Source organism: Brassica rapa, chromosome A09 (genome assembly GCF_000309985.2).
Source record: "Brassica rapa cultivar Chiifu-401-42 chromosome A09, CAAS_Brap_v3.01, whole genome shotgun sequence".
NCBI classification, from domain to species: domain Eukaryota; kingdom Viridiplantae; phylum Streptophyta; class Magnoliopsida; order Brassicales; family Brassicaceae; genus Brassica; species Brassica rapa.
In genome coordinates, this window is record NC_024803.2 from 2,513,743 (window position 1) to 2,533,501 (window position 19,759).

The following is a 19,759-nucleotide window of genomic DNA, read 5'->3' on the forward strand; positions in this document are numbered from 1 at the left end:
CTTTGCAACATGTACTGAGTTTAGATATATGGGTCCAAAACTTCTGAGATCATGATGCTCACATGTACACAAAAACATACAAAAAAAACGGAATAACACAAGGGAAAAATGTATAAATCCAAAATGCTTATATTATTTATAAATTTTTTGTGAACATCATTACAGATTCACATAGACGCATCAACCAAAAAGAAGGTAAGCACACTTATACATGCCCTACGACTCATGATAGAGATACAAGCCGAGACCAAACCGAGCACATGCTCTGAGGAATGCCATTTCCTCAGCTGCAGCAACTGGGCCGTCTATGTGATCATCAGTCATCGTTACTGTCCCAGTAGATTCACGATGTGCCTGCATTACATGGAAACTTCAGGTTCTGAATAGTGTGTGACACACAGAGAGAAAGAAAGACAGCAACAAACGTTGAAGTCATGTAGCTTTACCTCACTATCAGAGCCACGAATGGTGAGACGATAAACAACGGTAACAGAACCGTTCTCAGAGTAAATAACATCTCGAACTTCCCCACACCAACCTGGTGCGTAGAAGCTTAGCATCCGGTTTGCATGGTACCTAAACGAAGACAAAAGGTCCAAGAACTCAAATCAAGAAAGCAACAACAACAACAAGGTTAAGGGAGAGTACCATGGGATGAAGCCAGAAGAAGCGGCATTGGATCCAGGACCATGGCTCTTGACGATGTTATCAGGGATCTTCTTGTTGAGATCACGAAGAATCTCAATCAGAGGCCGAGTGATGGAGGAGGAGGAGAACTTGTCGTCCATAGGGACCACATAGTTGGAGTTAGGAACCGCTCTTTGCTTCCAGGCGTCTCCACCGACTCCAAAGCCGCTGCATCTGACTCCTCTCCACGCCGTTGACGTTTCTTGGCGAACGGCGACGGTTCTTAGTGGGAAGAGTCTTTGGGAGGCGGTAGATGGGGCGGAGTTTTTGAAGACGGTCGTGGAGGTTTGTATTTGTGAAGACATTGTGGAGGAGGAGATGGAAGAAGACAAAGGAAAAGAGTGAGACGAGATTTGTCTGCTTCTTCTTCTTCTTCTCTCTCTCTCTTTCTCAAGCAGTAGAGGTAGGTGGGATAGGTGGGGAAACCCAAACCAACCCTCTCTTTTAAAGTTTTTTTTTTTTTTTTTAAATTGGTAACATATCTCATTAATGCATTTTAGATTTTGCTTCCATATGTAAGCATTTGTAATATTATCTGACTTTGGTTTACATATTCAAAACTATACTCCCTCCAATGAGAATATAGTTTTAAGGTTTTTATTTATTTCACAAAGTTATAATTTTAGGCTTTCAATGTAATTTTATAATTTTTTTATTCATTTTGTCCATATTAGTTAAAACAACTAGTATATATGATAAATTTTGTTTGTAAAATATTTATTAAAGTATGATTATTTTCGAAATTGTAATTTATTCTTAAACTATGTGAAAACTCCAAAACTACATTCTTCTTAAAACCGAGGAAGTTCTTAGTATATTGATTTACTTCAATTTATTAATATTTATTTTATTGAATTCAGCCGTTTATTTCATTGAATTCAACCGTTACAAATCATTTTTTGCATTTTATCGGCACAAAGGCAGTCCATTTTTCGGAAGTGGTTTGGTTCTTGAAAACATCGAAGGGAGAATAACTATTAGTTTAACGATTTTTTACATCTTAAAATGTGATTTATGTTTTGTTCCATTATTTTTATTCTTCGTTTACAAAACGTCCGAGCCAGTCTTCTTGCAAAAGAAACTAAGTCTCTGAGCAGTGTATTTTCCCATGTTCAACCTTTGGTTCAAAACTGGATGGTTCTCGAGACCAACCTCTTTGAATGAGTTTAATAAAATATGAAGTTTTTGATGCAAAAAAATGTTTTCTGTTTAGTTTTCGGTTATCTTCTGCGTGGTCCCGATAGTCTACGCAGGCTGGTTCAAGCTCCGTGGTGGACCATCTTCCTGAACCAGCAATGGTGACAATTCGATTGATTGCTAATCAGATTCATCATCATAAACATCCAAATCCTCATCAAAAGCATTCATATCAAGCTGGTACCAAAGTATCCCTCCTATTCCTTCAAACCCCCGTGGAAAACTGAGCGATTTGTTAGTGAAGTCACAAACTCTAACGCACAACCAAAACGCATGTACTCGTTAGCCAGCCACTCCAGCATTGACATCTTATCCTCTACATCCAAATCATTATTATCCACTTTAAAATTCTCAGTGTTGCCTTCTTATTCATTGTTCAGATGCTTTATCACGGTTTCACCAATAGCACTGCTTTTTTAAAACATATCTGTTGATGTCAAGGTTTTTTCTTGAAACTTATGTTGATGTCAAAGGTTTTCCCATACGATTAGCGTCTCAACAGCATCTGAATCTTAGCTAATTTCATTTGGTCAAGCTAATTTCATTTGGTCTCTAACTCTCTATTTATTTGGTCGCTATTTCATTTGTAAAAAAACAAATCTAGCTACTTTCATTTGGTCTCTATTTATTTTATTTTTTATTTTATCAACTCGTACAAATTATATTCGTGGTTGAACAACCTACACTTGACAAAAAAAAAACCTACAGTTTAGATCCACTGTTTCGCATTCTATTGGAAACGCTCTCATTTGAACCAATCGTGTGGAGAACCTGTTTTAAAAGAGCCTCTCTCATCCCACCGTACACGTGTCCATCAACACCCCGTCTAACTAACTCCTCCCCCAACTTAACGGCGCCTTCAACCGTCTCCGCCGCACTACCATAACTAGAATCCACGATTCCCATCTCCAAACCCCGCTCCGCCGTAACCTTCTCCGCCTTCAGCATCACATCTCTCCTCGCCGCCGGAGAACCGATCTTCATCCGTATCATCGCCGCAAACCACGGAGGAATTACAAGCTCGATGTCCAACTCGCTCATATACAGAAACCCTCTATCCCCACGCATCAATACATAGTCGTGGCTCATCGCGAGAACGAACCCCGCGGCGGAGGCGTGGCCGGTCACGGCGGCGATCGTCGGCATAGGGAGGGAGATGAGGTCGGCGACAAGGGATCGGAGTTTGGAGTCCATGACAGGGCGGAGAGAAGGATCGGAGTCGGCCAAGGCGAGATCGTAGCCGTTGGAGAAGAATTTGCCGTCGGAGGTTGTGATGAGGACCGATTGGGAGGAGGAGGGATCGGAACGGATCTGTGTGATGGCGGAGGTGATGCTGTCGAGTAAGGTGGGGTTGAGACGGTGTTCGCCGTCGCCGGTGAGTTTCAGCAAGAAGAGTTGACCACGCTTCTCCAACGTACACATCTCTCTCTCTCTCTCTCTCTCTGAGATTAGCAATTATGCGTATTAGATAGTGTATTAGTCACGTTTTGACTCAGCTTAATGGGCTTGAGCCCAATATCTTTTTCTACTAAGTTGGATCATTTAATGGGCCTAACAAATCATTTTCATTTAATGGGCCTAACAAGGCTGTTTCTTTTTTTTTTGTTTATCTAGATGATCTCGAATAAGCTAATAACTGCAAACACTCAATTTTACATTTCCTGTCATTCTATTGACTTTGTAACTTTCTGGTGTCACATCGCCTTTCGATTTGAATTGTTTCTTATTATTGGAAAATAACAAATTGGGAAAACACATATAAGAAAGCTAATCCTTTCAATCCAACTTGATAATTGAAAACACATTAAAGAGATCATAATGTTTGATCCTATAGAAAAATAAGAAGATCAAGTGATTTATGATCGACAACACAAAATATAAACGTTAGCAAATATCGTAATATGAGACTATATGAATATGAGTTTTATGTGCCTCGGGCTAGCATCTCTTGATACCTCTTGAAGGACAAGAGTTTTTGGAGCTTCATCTGCTTATGGAACCTTGAAATGAAGAGATCTGCGACATGGTCGATCTCGTCTTCTAGCTTGAAACTCTCTCCTTCTTCTTCCTTCGAGTTCTTCACCATATCTATCACGGAACCTTCCTCCAACTCCCCAAAATCCTCATCCCCTTCGAACAGTGTGTGCCTCAGATCAGGATACTTGTCGCTTTCTTCCTCTAGTACGTCGTAACTATCATGATGAGCCACTGTGGATGCACCACTGCTGTAGAGGATTATAGCCTTGCTCTCGTCTCGGTCTTGGTCGTGGTCTTGATCATCAGAATGGCCCAGGAGGTTGTGGATCTTGTTGGAAATGGAACGGAACCCGACATTCTTGTGTTTCACGAGAGACAACACCATGAGTCTTGTTTTGAAGGCACTTGTTTTGTTCTTTACGGAGCTCAACAACACAACGATACGTTTCATCAATGCCGTAGCTTTCTTCATTTCTTTTTTGTAATCTTTGTAAGAGCTATAAGCTTTAACCAATAAATTGTTTATGGTGTTTGTATAAATAATGTATAAGAAGATGTTGCTTAATTAGCATGGAAAGGAACATTGGTGGTCAGAGACTTGAAGGGTTTATATAGGAGTCATGAGTCTTGTCGTAGTGTTTGATTAACGGCTATATGGTTTACTTAATGGCGGAGCAATCTTCCCACAATTCAACACGTGGGTTTAGACCATTTGATATAGTGGCTCTCTTACTTTTTTTGTATAACCTTTATGGCCTTTATCATATGTCACGTTCCCTTTCATCCAATTGCATCGTGCTTACATTTCACGAATGTATTTTTTTTTAACGCTGGGTAACACATTACATCATCATGTAATCTCTAAATCAACTACCTGCAACATATGCGATACTGATGAACAACTCTACGAATAATGATTCCACGAATGTATTATGTATGGATATGAAATGTCTTATTGTATTTTGTTAAATGAATCTTGATTACGTTTAGTTTGGTTTGTAAATGTGACCTGACGGGTTGCTTTGGCGATGAGTTGGGTAGGTTATGAAGTATAAAGCATCATACTATTAGATTTAAAACGAATAAAGATGTTTGTTATGTTTCGATATTAGAATTCATGTTCTTTACATCATAATATGGATACGTTCGGTCGTTTCTCTATCACTAATTCTCAGTTTAAAGATTTGATAAAGAAAAGACTTTTGTTATTTAATAAATGTGATTAACTTTACCTACAAAAGCAACTTGACAATAACTATAGAAACAAAAGAGTTATTTGTAACCAAAAAAGAAGTTTCATCCAACTTCTGAAAAAAAAAAAAAAAAAAAAAAAACAACAAGTTGCTTTGGTCTAGTGGTATAGGAGCTCCAGCTGGAATGTTCGCCTCTGGGTTCGAGCTTTAGCTACTGCGGAATTTACATATGGGCTGCAGCATCCGAGACCGAAGACCGTTACACGGTGAGCCACATGGTGACATCCTGGCAGCGTCCATGCTCACTTCGATCTCTAGTCTGGATCATTTCGGTGGGGCCAGAATACTCGGTTAGCAAAAAAAAAACTTCTGAAAAAATATATCAGAATTGGAAAGTTGCTTCGGTACAGACAGCTTTAGAGATCCAGCGGCAACGTAAATTCACTGTACTTCACTACTTCTCTTACAACCACTTTATTCAATTACTTTCTGTTTCTTTTATTTCTTCATAAAGTTATTCTTTCTTTACTCTTTTAAAAATTGGAGAAGAAAGAAAAAGAGGAAGAGATGGAGGAAACTGATTGCGGGTGATGGGGTATTGTATGATTGGAAAGTGTTTTACGCACTTGGTCTCACATTTCAAGGCGCCGCGAATTTTCTTGCTCCATGATTTATAATAAACTTTATAAGATTCTCTTTCACTTATTGCCACACTTTGATCCTCACTCTACATTGTTTTCTAGATATTTTAGATTTTACAGATTATACTTAGTCTTGTGGTTTATCCACATTAGTTTAAAGTGTGAATCCAATTCATCAATTAAGATAATACTAATCTGGTAGCTTAGCATTTTCAAGACATTGAGTTTCTTCTAATCATACAAGTATTACAATGCTTTTCAACAAGCCATTCATAAGTGTGTTTTATATAAGCAATAAACTTCAAATTTAACAACGGCTGTTTAAACTGAAGACAAAGAACAACGCAGAGGATGAATAACTCAACTAGTAGTTTGATGATACCTTAACAATCTACTCATAAGCAAAACATAAGTTCATGAAAAACTACTAAGCAAGAAAAAACCAAACTGAATAAAAGATCTGATCTCTCATCTCTCACATCAACATTTGTGAAAAAGACTACAACTTTTGTGTGAAATCTCTCATCCTCTCACTTTTTCCTGAAAGAGCAACCCTCAGTGAGCCTAGCTTTACCACCGGTGGGCTGGCACAGAACCGTCTGACAGTTTCCACACACTACAACTGTTTGAGAGTGACTGAACACAGTGGTTCTGCAAAGTAACACCACCACCACCAAACAAAGAGGTTACTAAAGCGTTTATTACAAAACCTCTAGACAATACCAATCTCTAGTAAATAAAACAAGACATTTAATAAAACTACTCTATATTAAATTTATCTAAATCAATTCTCCAGACAACTTACATGTTGAAGCATCCCTGGCACTTGACGTCCTGCAACACAACACACAAACATCAGACTTAAATTTGCATCGAATCTAATTTTAACTTATGGAAGGGATTAAAAAAAAAGGTACCATGAAGAAGGAGTTGGGAGATTGAACGAGACGCTTGAGCTTGTGCTTTCTCTTCTCGAGCTCAGCGGGAGGGTTCAGCAGATCGATGTCGTTTTGGAGAACCTGAGAGACACACATCCACAAAAAAAAGATTCAAACAAAGCCATCAAGAGAAGAAAAAAAAAAGAAAAAGGAGAAACAAAGGCATGAAAACTCCACCATGATGATTGTTTTGTTTGAGGGAATGCAGCAACGAAAACGAATTGGTGAAAACCTAGAGGGAGGATGCAACTGCCTAATTCACTCTCCAAATGCGGCTGCTCAAGGATTTTTTTACGGGCTTTATATATGGATGACAAAACTTTGGGCCCAAATGACCCAGCCCATTTAGTGGATCATCATAATAATATTCTTTTCTTTTTTCGTATGATTTAATTTCCTCCAATCTTTTGATTGCCAACGATGGTCATTTGATCGGTCATTTACTCCAACCTTACAGTTACAGCAAACAAAACTAAAAATAAGTAATCAGTTCATGATTGCAATAAACTCTCACGACAAACTAAAAATAAGTAATCGGTCTTATTCACCACGTCCAGATTTGGTTTATAGTAGTTTTAGAAAAGTCTGAAATTTGTAATATTAAAAGTTATGTTATGTTAATATGTAGCTTAGTATTAAAATTTAATATGTTGATATGTTATTTAATATATTAAAATATTAATGAAACATCCCTTAAATCTCTTCAATAATAGAGAAGCAATCTAAACATAGTTTTACAATTATGTTATAGTATTTAAAAATATTAATATGATAGTACTATATATCGAGAAAGTTCCATCAATAAGATGATTCCCTATATGTCATCGAGAAAACCCTAATAGTAAAAGTGCAACTCAGAAGAGAAGAGAGGAAGATGGAATCCTTGACAGATGATCTATGGACGATGGTACTTGCGAGATTACCGATTAAGAGCTTCACATGTTTCAAACTTGTTTGCAAGCAGTGGAAATCAATAGTAGAATCTCCGTTTTTTCGTAACCTTTTTAGATTCTTCCACCAAATCTCGCCCTCTTCTTCATGGTCGCTCATGTGCAGCTATGGTATTGCCTCAGAGATGGTGGGTCTCTACCAATGCGATACATGGGGACTTAAGCGATCTTTGGGCTCTTTCATCGAGTCTTTCCTGACCGACAAGTACCACAAGTCCATATACGGACGAGTCAGAGTCAAGGCTTACTCCGATGTTGGGTTGATTTTGATCCATATAAAGTCAACCCTCATGGAGAAGGGATCCCTCTACGTGGCTAACCCGGTTTCACGGGAATGCGTAGAAATCATTCTTGATGTGCTTCCTATAGGGTTTGAAACGGACGAATATCTCTGGGAATGGGGACTTGTCACACGAACTGAGAACGGCCACCTTTTGGGTTACAAGATTGTCCTCTTTGATAAAAAGTTGGGAGATAGGAAGTTAAGCTGTCTTATATATTCATCTGAGACAGGCTTGTGGAGTCTCGAAACTTTACATCTTCCTTAGTCTTTATACTTCAATTGTTTAGAGTATCCGATTAGCTTGAACGGTAACCTGCACTGGGTTGGCCAGAACATGGATCATCAAGAAGTTGTATTATCCATGGATACCTATGCTACTAGCATAGATTCTGTTCGATGCCGTGTTACGCCTTTCCCTGACTTGGAGAAAACTACCAAATTCACAAGAGCTTGCACAACTTGTCAAGGGTTTCTCATGTACATGAACATAGTGGATGGAAGCAAGTTATGTTCGTGGAGGCTACAGAGCGAGGGATGGCAACTAATATCTGAAATCTCCCCAGGTTCTATCTTGACCCGTTTCGACTATGTTCCGATGACGATAAACCCCTTTGATGCGAAAACAGCCTATTTTTGGAGCACGGAACGAGAAAGCTTGCTATCTATTAACTTACATAACGGTAAGTTTGTGATCCACCGTCAGTGTGAAGGTAGAGACGAGTCAAGCGACGGTCCCATTATGATTCCCGTTAACGACTCGAAAGCTATGATATCCCTCAAGAGCAGGATAGAAAGTACATACATCATCATCAAACGAAAACGGTTTGTCCCGTTCGTTCTCCCACAATGGCTTCATCGGATCCCAAACACGGTAAGTGTTACAGAGCCAACAACAACTGCAACACTACATGGATGAGTAGTGACAGCAATCCGGAACTGATGGAGCACTAGAACGTACGTCTTTTTTTATATATGTAACAAGATAAGAATATAACGTTAACAAACACATATCGTCTTCTTCATTCAGAAGAGTTTGTATTTGCAAGACTTCTTTGTTTTCTTATTCGGGTAGTTATTATTTTGGGTGATTATTGTTAGTCGTTTGTGCAAGATGAATAAGTTTTGAAAAACTTTCATGTGGTGAGAATATTTGATTAAAGATTTTTTTATGCGGATGGCATCAGTGTTAAATTGTTAATATGTAGATAGTTTATATGGCCTCCAAGCCATACCAAAATATATGCATGTTTCCAAATGATAATTCTTTCACAAGTCTAATAAATTTTAGAGCCGGTCCTCATTGTTGTTCATCTCCACTGGTCTCTAATACTAGACTCTATTATTTTGAAGATTCAAATGAGTGACTAAATTTGCCTACATGTAGAAACCACTTTAACTGAAAGTACAATATATGTATATGTGTTCGTATCATTTCCATGCACATGAGGCAACCAAATCTCGTTTCATCCAACCAAGATACAAGGCTCCATCTCTTTCTTCAAGCCTATACTTGTCCGAATAGTTGCTGAGCAGCCTTTTAATAGTGGAATTCACCAGGAGACTCAACGGGTAAGAAGTGAAACCAGCCATCCCAAACCGTGACCTCCATTTCCCTAGGAGCTCGTGCCGCTCCACCCGATCAGCTCCTTCGCATGCAATGATGTTCACAACATCTCTTGCAAGACAATGCTGCTCCACATTAATCCTTTGTTTGTGATTCCTTGGAAGTGTTACATCAATCGACTCGAACATAGCGTCATAGTAATCCATTGTCTCCATGAACCTTGGGAAGAAAGCAGCCGTGTTTGTGTTTGATTCTTGCTCCACTAGAGTCACCACTTTGGGAGATAAGCCCTTAACCATTCTCAGTAACCGGTCCCTGTAAAAATATACATACTCAGTCAGGCAGGGACAAACGTTGCAACCGGCCGGATCCAATCTTGTGTTCCTCCCTATCTTAATAGTCAAGGATTTGAAATTTTTTAAATATATGTACACTTTTAGACAAAAAAAAAATTAATAAAAAGGTCTAAAATATATAAAAATAATTTTGTTTTCAAAATAAATTTTATTAAAAATTATTTATGATATTCTTTTGATAACATTTAATAAAAACTTAAAATAAATATTATTTTTATGGTTCTAAATTATTTTTTGCTCTAGGACTCATGAAACTTTTGAGCTGGCCCTGAGTCAAGGCAAAGTAAACACCCAAGCATATACGTATTATGTTTTAACAAGTTTCAAAACAAAAAAAAACAAAAATATGTACCGGTGATTCTCGGTGCTAACGCTCTCGTCAGGCATATGATGAAGCACAAAGGCAAAGTTAACGGCTAGAGCTTCCCCTGTTCGGACTCCAAGGTTGTTATGTTTAACTTCAGCCACTGACACCGACACCGAGTTGAACTCAAATGGAACGTTGAACTTCTTAGCAAGCTTTGCAAGTCTATTTCCCACAATACTCAACCCACCTCCACGAGCATACGCTGAAGTCATATCGTCAATACCCGTTATACGTATCCAAGGAGGCCCACCGGGCCTCTCCGCAAAAGCCTGGATAAGAGTAACCCATTGACTCCCTTGACCGATCTGAAAATCGATAATATGAACTCTGTTTTCATTCTTCATGGCTTCAGCGATAGCACCATTCGCTGACATGTATCCGAACTTGAAGTAAGGACAAACCTCGTAGAGGATGTGCATGTAGGAGAGAAGCTCGTTGCTTGCGGGTTCAGGGCACCTATTAAGTGATTTGTATATGGAACTGCCTGATGAAGCTAGCTGAGCCACTAGGCCTTCTAGTAAGTAAGCTCCTAACCGTTGGATAGGCTCGCCAGAAACAGAAACCATCAGACGCAGCTTCTCCATCATCGAATTTGCCATCATAAGATCGTTTTCAGACATGGCTTTTGCACATGAAACAAGATCAGCTCTTAGGTCACGTCTAGAGACCGCCTCTAGAGTTGATCTCCAGCTATTAGTCACTTGACATGGCGTTGATACAAATGAGTCATTGTAATAAAGGGCTAAGTCTAAAGAGTCTGGTCCCATCATCGCTGTTTCAAGTTCCTTTATCTTGTCATTAAAATCGTCGGTCACACAAGAGGCGGACGTATCCTCATGTGTCGAGTTGTTGTTGTTGTTTGATACCAAAACCGTAGAGTCAGGTAATGATGATGATGGCTCGAGCATGCAATAACGTTTACGAGAGTTGTTAACCGGTATGTACCTAAGCTTACCAACAGAGTTGGCCTCAAAAGGAGGTAAGGAGTAAGCTTCAATCTCTTGTCTTGTATGCTTGTACATTTCTTGTCACTTTGTGTGATTAACACCTTGTAATAATCTGCAATACTACAAGTAGAAATAATAAAAAAATCATCATTCAAGAGAAGCTCTAGCTCATGTCAAGACTTGAATTGTCTTAAGTCTTAACATATAGTTGTGTAACACATAACCACAAGATCCCTCTATTTGCTAAGGAACCCAACAAGGAAAAAAAAATATAATTCAATCAATTGAAGAATATATAATAAACAAATCAAATCTACTTAGCAGTTCTAGCCACTCATAAAAACAAAGATCAAGAACTCAACAGAGCAGCAAAAATTCATACCTTTTTGGTCGGTGGCTAGATTACTTGAGCAGACAGTATCAAGACAGAGAGAGAGAGAGAGGGTTTATAATCTTATGTGTGACCGGAGGAGTTCAAGATCAAACAGAATTGCTCGTGTGAAGAAAAAGAAAATAATCTTAGAAGTACCCACCTGACTCTTCTGAGATGAAACACCTTAAAGTTAGTGAATCTTATTGAAGTACCATGTGAACCAGAGCCAAGGAGCAAGAAGAGAGATAAAACTGTCGGAGACGAGGCACATGTGACTTTAAAACAGAAGTCACTCTTCTTACCAGAGAGAGAAAAGAATCTCAATCAGGCGTGTTATTAACGATTAAACCACTCAAACATGTCTCGACCACCACCACATCAATTATATTTAAGATACATGTCCCCAGTCCAATATTTGTCTCAATCCGTTTTTTCAACTTTCAGTATTCGAATCTATATTATAAGGAAAATGTATGAAAAACATAATTATTTTTAATTCAAGAATATAGAAAAGAGGAAAAAACAAAACAAGAGGAGAATACCATAGTCCAAAGAAAATCAAAGTCATAGCATGTTGACCGCGTAGAGAAAGACTACAATAATGTTAGAATTCAAATTATGTGATTCCATGCCACACACGACTGTTGAAAACACAGCTATGTTGATTTGATCACTTCCAAACGTTTGTAATAAGTTTAAAGTTTTCTAATTAGTTTTGTTCAAATTTTAGGATACCATTTTGATGATCCAACCGAAGCGTTCAGTTAGAACTGATATATCCATGTTCGGAAGCATGTTGGATCATAAGGAAAAATACAAAAAAAAAAATACTAGTAGTGTAAAGTGGTCAAATATGAACAGCCATCATTGTATATTTAACTTAAAGCATTATTTACTTCTGAGAATTTTTATAAACTAAATGAAAATATTTGATAGATAGTCTTTTATAGAATCAACAAATGACGTGATGACATTTTTTGCTAACTAACGTGATGACATTTTCATAAATAAATTGTAGGTTATGTTTTTTTTTTAGATTGTAGGTTATGTTAAATTGTAGGTTATGAATAAACTAACATATTAAACCGAAATACAAGTTGAAGACTTTGCAACTAAATGCTAAATTACTCCAATCTTTTTCTTTTTCTTTGTTTTTGAATAGCAAGTCAGAATGTCATATAGGGGTAGATTCACTTTCGCAAAGCAACAAGATATAATTGAATCAGAATCCCAAGCAGTAAGAAATTATAGAAGATTAGCTTTCTTTTTTACCTTTACTCTCTTTTTGTTAAGTGAAGTGAATGTTGACCCCACAACGAAACCCCCTTGCTGTTCTTTAATCTTTTCTTTTTAACAACCCTCCCATTCTAACATGTAGGTATCACTTTTTACAAAAAAAAAAAAAATGATATGGAATGTTTTCTAAACTTATATACATCAAATCTGTCCTTTTGTATCTTCATACAAAGAAGGATACATGGACAATTTATGTGATGTGAATCTGTATTTACATGACTTGTGAACTAAAATAAAATCTAATGCTAACTCTTTTTTGCATTCCTTGTTCTTTTCGTGGCTTAATTCTATCAACCGTGTCTTCAACTACTTTCACACCATCTCCAACCAGAACTTTTTTTGGTGATGAAATGCAGAAATTCTGCAGTCTTCCTCGATGATTAAGAAATCACTAGGTAATAATTATGGGTTTTATAAAGGATTATAGTTTAAATAGGTGCCTATACCGATTTTTAAATGTCTAAAACTGATTTTTAGAAAAATGGTCTTCCTAGTGCCCATTTAATAGAAATAATACATTTAGTTCTCAGATTATAAATAACTAAAATATATGCACCAATTTTATCATCTATGCTGCCGTAAAAGTGTAAATAATCAACTTTTTTTACCAACAAAATATTCAAATATTTAATCTACTAGATAAAGGATAAAAAGTATGATTCGATGAGTGAGCCATTTTATGTAGATTAAACTGAAAGGTGTTCCCCTAGTTCAAAACCCAAGAGAGAGAGTGCAAACTTTTGGTTTCTCTCTTTTGAGTACAAATAGGAATGATGGTTCCTGCCACCCGAGCATATGTGAACAAGCTTACCATACATTTGAACAATCACTAATAGACATTTTTTTCTTCAAACTCAAGATAAGAAAAACAAATACTGTCGTGTAGAAAAAAAAACGAGCTTGGTTGTAATATATATTGAATGAGCCATGATTTTTTTGTTGCTAGCAATTTCTTCTCCTGCAGGTGTAATCAGAGAATCATCCAAGATGAAGAGTTGGATAGATCAAAGCCAATGTAAGAGTTTAAGAACATACATAAAATAAAATTAACACTTTGTTGCTTCTGCAATCAAAGTCTCTTTGCGTTTCATAAATCACCTAATCAACCAATAAAGAAACCACACAACAGAATAACAAGTTGATATCAACAAAGTGAGAACACATGTCATAAACTAGAAAATAGCAGTAGATAGAGTTATTAAGGCTACAAACATTCGGTTTACAATGAGTTTTAGGATATGAAAACTATATATGAAAGGGAAGAAGCATCAAGGGTTGGATCTAAAAGGATGACGCTCGTTTGACTGAGGATCTACCTTAGGCGAGAGATTGTATCCTTGAAGCAGATCACGTATCTTCGAGTACATCAACACCTGCGACGAGTCTCCTCCACCACCACTGCTCTGTGATGCTGCTACCCTCGAGCTTTCCTGCAGCTTAATCTTCTCAAACAGATACTGCTTCTCCGCCTCGGCCTCGCTCATCCTCTGCTTCAGATAGTTACTCGCGTACTCCTCCTCAGACTTATCAGTTTTCGCAAGCATAATCCTCTGCAGCCTCTCGCCTTCCCGCTTAGCTTCGTTGGCTTTAAGCTGGAACATGTCTGCCTCCGCTTGCTTCAGCCTCACGATCCTCTCCAGCTCGTCTATCTGAAGCTTCTTCTTCTGCCTCTCCGCTTTGAGCTCCGCCACTTCTTTGGCCTTGTCTTCCAGCTCTCTGTCGCACGTCTCGAGCGCCATGCGTGCCTTCTTGAACATCCTCATCTTCTCCTCGGACACTACTTCCATCTTCCTCAGAGTCTCTTGTACTACTTCGGCGATTCGGGTGCACGCATCTTGCGGTGCTATGAGACTTCCGTTTTCAAAGCTATTAGCAGAGTCTAACTCAATCTCTTCAGTGGCATTGTAATAACAAAAATGCGTTAGACTAAACACACACAGTAATGTTTATTCATAAATGTATTTTAATAAATTTGAAAATTCAGCTAAATCTAGTGTTATTAGTTCTATAATTTTAAAATCCAGATGAGTTATTGGTTTAATGATTTATAAATTCTAAATTCAAATAACTTGTTACTCAATCATACAGATTTACTAATAAATTTGATTTCATACAAAATTTGTATAGATTTATTTGTTAAAAGTACATAAGATGGATTGTAGTAAATACTAATTAATATTCATATGTTATATTTAAAAATAACAATTCTCCCAAATAGACCTTTTTAAGTTTTGTCACAAAAATAAACCTCAAAAAAAAACAAAATGGCCAAAATAGATTTTTTATTTTTTATTTTGAAAATTTTAATATTTTTTTAGTTTTAAAAATTTGGCATCCTATCCCCAAAACTCCACACTTTAAATCTAAACACTAAACACTAAATTCTAAACTCTAAACCCTAAAACACACCGCTTAATAAAATATTTTGGTCATTTTGATCCTTAAGGGTTATATCTGTGACAAAAACTTTTTTAGTGATATACTAAGGAATTTCTCATTTAAAAATCTGTATATTTTTAAATACTATATAAATTTCTTTAAATCAGTTAAAATATATAAACTGATAATAAAACACATACACTTACCTTGGAAGAACATCAATATTAGTTTAGCAGCCGTTGTCTCCGCCAAGCCACCTTTAATCTTATCCATAACCTCCTCACACTTCCAGAACAGCTTCCTACCTCTCTGATCCTCGCTTCCTCGGAAGATCCTACTAACAAAATCCAGCTCCTTCACCAAACACTCCCTATCCCAGTTCGACGCACAGTGCTGAAACACATCTCTAACAAACCCAATCAGCTCAGAAGCGTGGTTACACGCCCTGCACTTGAACATCATCTCTCCAGAACGACCCGACGCGTTCTTTGCAGTGATCTGTCCATCTCTTATAGCGCAATCCGTATGAGTCCAGTGTGAACACGAGTCGCACCCTATCCAGCGGCAGGTGTTGACTGAAAAATCAAACTTGTTGCAGATCACACACATGCAGAGGCTGCAGAAGCCTTTCCTGGCGGCGCAAACGTCGCAGCGGCAGCCGTCGGCTGGTAGCTGGTTTTGGCAGGGTATGTTTCTGCACCTCTTGTGTAAGAATATCTCCACGAGAGATGACTGAGAGAGAGTTACGTTCGGGTGCAAGAACGCTTGGATTCCAGTGTTTATCGCTACGAGGATCTCAAGCTGGGAACGGTGGGCTCTGAGTAACGTTGCGGGGTTCTTCAGATCGGATCTGCTCTGAACAAGCTTCTGCAAGAACACGAACTCCTCGACGTTTCCTTCGAGAACGTTCTTAAGACCATTCTTCAACTCCTCGAGAAACTCGTCGGGTAACCTGTGCATTCTCTCTGCGACTATCTCCACTCTTTCTCTAGCGATGTCTCGGACCGATACTTTATCTGCGCTGGAGACGTGGTGCATCACGGTTTGTTGTTGTTGTTGTTGTTGTTGTTCCTCAGGCTCTGTCTTTTGTTTCACCGCCGTCTTCTTCTTTGCTGTTACGGGATCAGCGAGCGGCCATGTTTCTTGAGAGCTGGCGCTCTCGGCTGGGGACTCGCGGATGGCGTCAGAGTTGTTGTTGGAACGTGGCTCATGGCCCTCGTGTGAGACGAGTGAGAGAGTTGTTTCGAGGGCTCCGGTTCGGAGCTGATGACGTGGAGGTAGCATCTGGTGAGGGTGGTTGGAGCCTGATGATGTGCCCATCCAACAAGTTAAAAAGGGCTGCATCAAAAGTAATGTAATCTCACATTCACATAGTTAGTTATGAATTTGACTTTAACCCAAATTATTAGTCAAAATCCCTAGAAAAATCCCTTTTTTTTTTCTAAAAGACAAAGGCACGTTCTTGTGTCGTTAAGACAAGCAAGATCAAGAGTAAATGGCTTCTCTATAGCTTCATTACAAGACACGAACCTATTCGCCTCATGTGATTAAACAAATCCGAAACGAAAAAGACGGAGAATATTACAGATTCGTTACAAATATCAACTAAATCAAAGGTTAGAGACTGTATAGCTAACTTAATCGTCACTGATCTAAACCGATTTTCAAAACAAGCATCGAGATTAAACCAACTCGTATAAGAAAGTTTCCATTTTTTTTTTACTCATAGGGAACAAGAGACAGAGAGAAAACAGATCCGGGCGTAAACTAAAAAGGAGGAGGACTCACCGGAACGGGAGAGACGGCGGGAGATGTAGCCGAGGAACGATGGGGGGAGGAGAGTGAGCAAAGACAACCTGTAAGGAGAAGAATAATTTACTTTTTATTTTATTTTTTTAAGGAGAAAAAAGGAAAGAAAGAGAGAAGAATGTTCGGGGGGTTTGACTGAAATAGTTGAAAGTTCTAACCGCTCCACACAGCTGCCGGTTTCTTTACTATGTAAAGGTCACCGAACCAGCCGGTGATCTCTGTGTCTTGTTGACTTTTGACTTCAGTTTTTTTCCTAAATTTTCTTACACTCCCTCCATTGACTCTCCATTATTACTTAATAAATGATATATTAAAAATGTAAAAATATTTTTTTTGAAACAATTTTCTTCTAAAATATGAATTATTTTGAAACTGAGGGGAGCTACATTCAAACTCATTCGTACCAATAAAAATCGTATATATTTTTATTTAATTTCGCTTTGATTTTTTTTTCCTGTATGTTGGTAAAATTAGCACAAAAACGAATTATATGGGCCAGTGTAGATACGGGAATGTCAAAATCAAGGCAGGCTGTTATTGTTGTTGAATGGGCCTTTAATACATTTTGATAGGGATTAGCAAAGAAAGTTGTATGCCTTTGTCTTTGTGGTCCATCAGCTAGCTTGACCGCTTTTAACGAATCTATACTCCAACAACAAAAGTACATATACAAAGATATCCAATTCACCATCCCATTTCTAGCTCGTCTTATTCACTATATACTTTTAATTTTAGACTATGATTTCTTGCTTTTAAGATGTCAAGCGTTGGACTCTAGTATGCGTATGTTTGTAGATATCATCTAGTATTACTCTAGATTGTTGGCTAACCAGTATACTCCTCACTTTGGTTTCCATGTTTTTTTTTTGGGTCAAAGGTTTCCATGTTTAATCTTATCATTTAGACAAATCATACTGTATATTCATATATAACAACAGAGTGGATAGTTTAAAAAGCAGTAAATTTCCAGCGAAACAATATAATTTCTCTATATATTTTTCACATTAAAACAAAAAGTTGAATTAATGAATTTGGAGCTCTAGACTTTTTGTTTATAAAAGGGAAAAAAAAGCAGAAGAGACAAAACACTAAAACAGCTACACGTTGGCATTTGGCAGTACGTAGAGAGTGAAGAAAAAAAGATCTCACGTTTATTAATATAAATCTTATAATGAAAGATGAAACTTAGTGTTGACAAGAAAAAATGGAACACCCGTAACAAATCGTAGCAAATAATAATATACGATAAAGAATAATACACACTTAGGAACTAATAGTTTATTATAGGCCGTTCCGGTGAAAGGCTAATCAGACGACGTTGACGGGCATTCGAAGGAACATGAGCGAAGAAGGTGGCGCGGCGCCGACGTAAATGCGCTCGTAATAGTGGACACAGTAAAGAGAGAGTGAGAGCTGAAGCTGGTCTTGGCTCCAGAGAATCTTAGGGAGTCGTGCGAGGAAGGGACGGATGCAGAGGAAGTAGAGACGTCGGTAGCCACCGAGAGCTGACACAACGGAGCGTATGGAAAGTGAAGGTCGTGGTGACACTTGTCGGAAACAGAGCTCTTCCCATATTGAGTCGTTGCGAGCCACGGCCGACCAAAGACGGCACACGCAAGCGGCTGAGCATAGAGAAGGGCCGTCTAGTCGCCGGAGGATCTCTACCAGCACGTCATGGTTGTCGTTGATGGAGAACTTGGGAACAAGGTTCACTCGTTGTCTCTTGTTGTTACTTTTCTCGACCATTCCAATTCGTTTCTTCGACATGATACTAGAAAGATAGAGAGAGAGAGGTTTCGTGTTTACAAAGAGAGAAGATTGATAATTTGATACAGCTATTGAAATCACACAGGGGCATATAAATATATATGTAAAAACTAAAAATATTGTGTGTGAGTGAGAAGCAGAGAGGGAGTGATGTTTATATTCAATCTGTAAAAGAATAAAAATTAATGTTGGTTGGGTGGTTCTTGTTGCTTTTATAACCTTAGTATATATCATTACTTGTTGTCTTTTTGTTTTAAAAGCTACCGATAGAACTTATAACTACTTGTTTATTTGCTTTTTATATCCAACGTATCTTCTATCCTGATATAACCAATGGACTTACCTACCTAACACTGATACAAAACTACATATGTATTGACAGAAAAAAACTACATATGTATATCCAATGATTGATTGAACATAATTGGTTAGTATGTATGTATAGTAATTCACATATATGGTATAAGAGCGAATCAAAGTATCGGATTGATTACAAAAACATTATATATTAAAAGAGAACTCATGACTTCTTTTATGTGTGATTTTTTTTTTAATTTGGACTATCACTTAGAAATTTTATTAAATATATTTTATTAAGACTAATAATACATAAATCTTTAAAATATTTTAATCATAATATCTTTTGATATCTTTTTATTTTAAATATAAATATATTTATTTTAAAAATCTAACAAATCTGTTTTAAAAGATTTTTACAAGATCTTCATTTTTGAAATTATATTTAAATATTTTCACTAATTTCGAAATTAGTTTGAAATATTATTCTACATTAATAAACTCAGTAATCGTTTATAAAATAAAAAAATAAAAATTTCTGTAATATTTTATATATTATATAATCATAATCAATCATATTAAAAGAAAATTATTATATTGAGATAAATATAATAAAATTGTATTAAATTTATAAATTTTATAAATTTATTTTCGTAAGTATAAAATATTTATGTTCAAAAATAAAATCTAATATGTTGGTAAGATGGGTTAACATTAGCAAACTATATAATACATGTA

General features: G+C 37.3%; 9 protein-coding genes across 18 annotated transcripts; 2 read left to right on the forward strand and 7 right to left on the reverse strand.

The window, feature by feature from the left end:
- Nucleotides 1-113: 113 nt before the first annotated feature.
- On the reverse strand, nt 114-1,206 carry LOC103837233 (DNA repair RAD52-like protein 2, chloroplastic). The gene is made up of 3 exons (XM_009113568.3): nt 649-1,206; nt 447-576; nt 114-354 (listed from the first exon to the last, which is right to left on the reverse strand). Exons 1-3 carry the CDS (start codon nt 990-992, stop codon nt 217-219), a joined length of 612 nt encoding a protein of 203 aa, XP_009111816.1. The 5' UTR covers nt 993-1,206; the 3' UTR covers nt 114-216.
- Nucleotides 1,130-3,544, reverse strand: LOC103837234 (enoyl-CoA delta isomerase 1, peroxisomal). 3 transcript variants are annotated; one of them, XM_009113569.3, is made up of 2 exons: nt 2,591-3,544; nt 1,130-2,200 (listed from the first exon to the last, which is right to left on the reverse strand). In XM_009113569.3, exons 1-2 carry the CDS (start codon nt 3,304-3,306, stop codon nt 2,194-2,196), a joined length of 723 nt encoding a protein of 240 aa, XP_009111817.1. In that variant the 5' UTR covers nt 3,307-3,544; the 3' UTR covers nt 1,130-2,193. The 3 variants fall into 3 exon arrangements, with proteins under 3 accessions (XP_009111817.1, XP_033136581.1, XP_009111818.1); XM_033280690.1 differs by lacking the exon at nt 1,130-2,200 and adding an exon at nt 2,266-2,311; XM_009113570.3 differs by lacking the exon at nt 1,130-2,200 and having other exon boundaries at nt 2,484-3,544.
- A 44-nt stretch (nt 3,545-3,588) lies between these two features.
- Nucleotides 3,589-5,724, reverse strand: LOC103837235. Its single transcript, XM_009113571.3, has one exon. It carries the CDS (start codon nt 4,331-4,333, stop codon nt 3,809-3,811), a length of 525 nt encoding a protein of 174 aa, XP_009111819.1. The 5' UTR covers nt 4,334-5,724; the 3' UTR covers nt 3,589-3,808.
- Nucleotides 5,725-5,967: 243 nt separating this feature from the next.
- On the reverse strand, nt 5,968-6,939 carry LOC103837236 (40S ribosomal protein S27-2). 2 transcript variants are annotated; one of them, XM_033280693.1, is made up of 4 exons: nt 6,815-6,919; nt 6,613-6,715; nt 6,501-6,529; nt 5,968-6,346 (listed from the first exon to the last, which is right to left on the reverse strand). In XM_033280693.1, coding segments are annotated over exons 1-4 (255 nt in total). In that variant the 5' UTR covers nt 6,817-6,919; the 3' UTR covers nt 5,968-6,225. The 2 variants fall into 2 exon arrangements, with proteins under 2 accessions (XP_033136584.1, XP_009111820.1); XM_009113572.3 differs by having other exon boundaries at nt 6,002-6,346; nt 6,613-6,714; nt 6,811-6,939.
- A 508-nt stretch (nt 6,940-7,447) lies between these two features.
- On the forward strand, nt 7,448-8,175 carry LOC117128409 (F-box protein At3g28330-like). Its single transcript, XM_033280691.1, has one exon. The coding sequence runs from the start codon at nt 7,508-7,510 to the stop codon at nt 8,129-8,131; it is 624 nt and encodes a 207-aa protein (XP_033136582.1). The 5' UTR covers nt 7,448-7,507; the 3' UTR covers nt 8,132-8,175.
- LOC103837237 (F-box protein At3g28330-like) lies at nt 8,154-8,844 on the forward strand. Its single transcript, XM_033280692.1, has one exon. It carries the CDS (start codon nt 8,201-8,203, stop codon nt 8,780-8,782), a length of 582 nt encoding a protein of 193 aa, XP_033136583.1. The 5' UTR covers nt 8,154-8,200; the 3' UTR covers nt 8,783-8,844.
- A 277-nt stretch (nt 8,845-9,121) lies between these two features.
- Nucleotides 9,122-13,622, reverse strand: LOC103837238 (scarecrow-like transcription factor PAT1). 5 transcript variants are annotated; one of them, XM_009113577.3, is made up of 4 exons: nt 11,634-13,622; nt 11,483-11,505; nt 10,139-11,212; nt 9,122-9,745 (listed from the first exon to the last, which is right to left on the reverse strand). In XM_009113577.3, exons 3-4 carry the CDS (start codon nt 11,173-11,175, stop codon nt 9,295-9,297), a joined length of 1,488 nt encoding a protein of 495 aa, XP_009111825.2. In that variant the 5' UTR covers nt 11,176-11,212; nt 11,483-11,505; nt 11,634-13,622; the 3' UTR covers nt 9,122-9,294. The 5 variants fall into 5 exon arrangements, with proteins under 5 accessions (XP_009111825.2, XP_009111823.2, XP_009111827.2 ...); XM_009113575.3 differs by having other exon boundaries at nt 10,139-11,220; XM_009113579.3 differs by lacking the exon at nt 11,483-11,505.
- Nucleotides 13,623-13,851: 229 nt separating this feature from the next.
- On the reverse strand, nt 13,852-17,129 carry LOC103837240 (protein OBERON 2). Of its 3 annotated transcripts, none has more exons than XM_009113580.3 (3): nt 16,937-17,129; nt 15,355-16,486; nt 13,852-14,660 (listed from the first exon to the last, which is right to left on the reverse strand). In XM_009113580.3, the coding sequence occupies exons 2-3, from the start codon at nt 16,466-16,468 to the stop codon at nt 14,038-14,040; spliced, it is 1,737 nt and encodes a 578-aa protein (XP_009111828.1). In that variant the 5' UTR covers nt 16,469-16,486; nt 16,937-17,129; the 3' UTR covers nt 13,852-14,037. The 3 variants fall into 3 exon arrangements, with proteins under 3 accessions (XP_009111828.1, XP_033136579.1, XP_033136578.1); XM_033280688.1 differs by having other exon boundaries at nt 15,355-16,452; nt 16,937-17,089; XM_033280687.1 differs by lacking the exon at nt 16,937-17,129 and having other exon boundaries at nt 15,355-16,508.
- A 957-nt stretch (nt 17,130-18,086) lies between these two features.
- Nucleotides 18,087-19,735, reverse strand: LOC103837241 (F-box protein SNE). Its single transcript, XM_009113581.3, has one exon. The coding sequence runs from the start codon at nt 18,956-18,958 to the stop codon at nt 18,266-18,268; it is 693 nt and encodes a 230-aa protein (XP_009111829.2). The 5' UTR covers nt 18,959-19,735; the 3' UTR covers nt 18,087-18,265.
- Nucleotides 19,736-19,759: the final 24 nt, after the last annotated feature.

What these genes read in the sequence shown, in the direction of transcription:
- LOC103837237 (XM_033280692.1), top strand. Translation starts at nt 8,201, where the DNA reads ATGGATCATCAAGAAGTTGTATTATCCATGGATACCTATGCTACTAGC.
- LOC103837234 (XM_033280690.1), bottom strand. Translation starts at nt 3,306, where the DNA reads ATGTGTACGTTGGAGAAGCGTGGTCAACTCTTCTTGCTGAAACTCACC. An exon ending in CGAAACAGTGGATCTAAACT is followed by an intron (nt 2,312 to 2,590) that starts GTAGGTTTTTTT and finishes TGACATCAACAG; the next exon opens with ATATGTTTTAAAAAAGCAGT.
- LOC117128409 (XM_033280691.1), top strand. Translation starts at nt 7,508, where the DNA reads ATGGAATCCTTGACAGATGATCTATGGACGATGGTACTTGCGAGATTA.
- LOC103837235 (XM_009113571.3), bottom strand. Translation starts at nt 4,333, where the DNA reads ATGAAGAAAGCTACGGCATTGATGAAACGTATCGTTGTGTTGTTGAGC.
- LOC103837241 (XM_009113581.3), bottom strand. Translation starts at nt 18,958, where the DNA reads ATGATATATACTAAGGTTATAAAAGCAACAAGAACCACCCAACCAACA.
- LOC103837238 (XM_009113579.3), bottom strand. Translation starts at nt 11,175, where the DNA reads ATGTACAAGCATACAAGACAAGAGATTGAAGCTTACTCCTTACCTCCT. An exon ending in GTTAGCACCGAGAATCACCG is followed by an intron (nt 9,746 to 10,138) that starts GTACATATTTTT and finishes ATATTTTTACAG; the next exon opens with GGACCGGTTACTGAGAATGG.
- LOC103837236 (XM_033280693.1), bottom strand. An exon ending in CTCCCAACTCCTTCTTCATG is followed by an intron (nt 6,530 to 6,612) that starts GTACCTTTTTTT and finishes GTTGTGTTGCAG; the next exon opens with GACGTCAAGTGCCAGGGATG. An exon ending in TGCCAGGGATGCTTCAACAT is followed by an intron (nt 6,347 to 6,500) that starts GTAAGTTGTCTG and finishes GTTACTTTGCAG; the next exon opens with AACCACTGTGTTCAGTCACT.
- LOC103837233 (XM_009113568.3), bottom strand. Translation starts at nt 992, where the DNA reads ATGTCTTCACAAATACAAACCTCCACGACCGTCTTCAAAAACTCCGCC. An exon ending in TCTTCTGGCTTCATCCCATG is followed by an intron (nt 577 to 648) that starts GTACTCTCCCTT and finishes GTCTTCGTTTAG; the next exon opens with GTACCATGCAAACCGGATGC. An exon ending in TTCGTGGCTCTGATAGTGAG is followed by an intron (nt 355 to 446) that starts GTAAAGCTACAT and finishes CATGTAATGCAG; the next exon opens with GCACATCGTGAATCTACTGG.
- LOC103837240 (XM_033280687.1), bottom strand. Translation starts at nt 16,492, where the DNA reads ATGCAGCCCTTTTTAACTTGTTGGATGGGCACATCATCAGGCTCCAAC. An exon ending in AATATTGATGTTCTTCCAAG is followed by an intron (nt 14,661 to 15,354) that starts GTAAGTGTATGT and finishes ATGCCACTGAAG; the next exon opens with AGATTGAGTTAGACTCTGCT.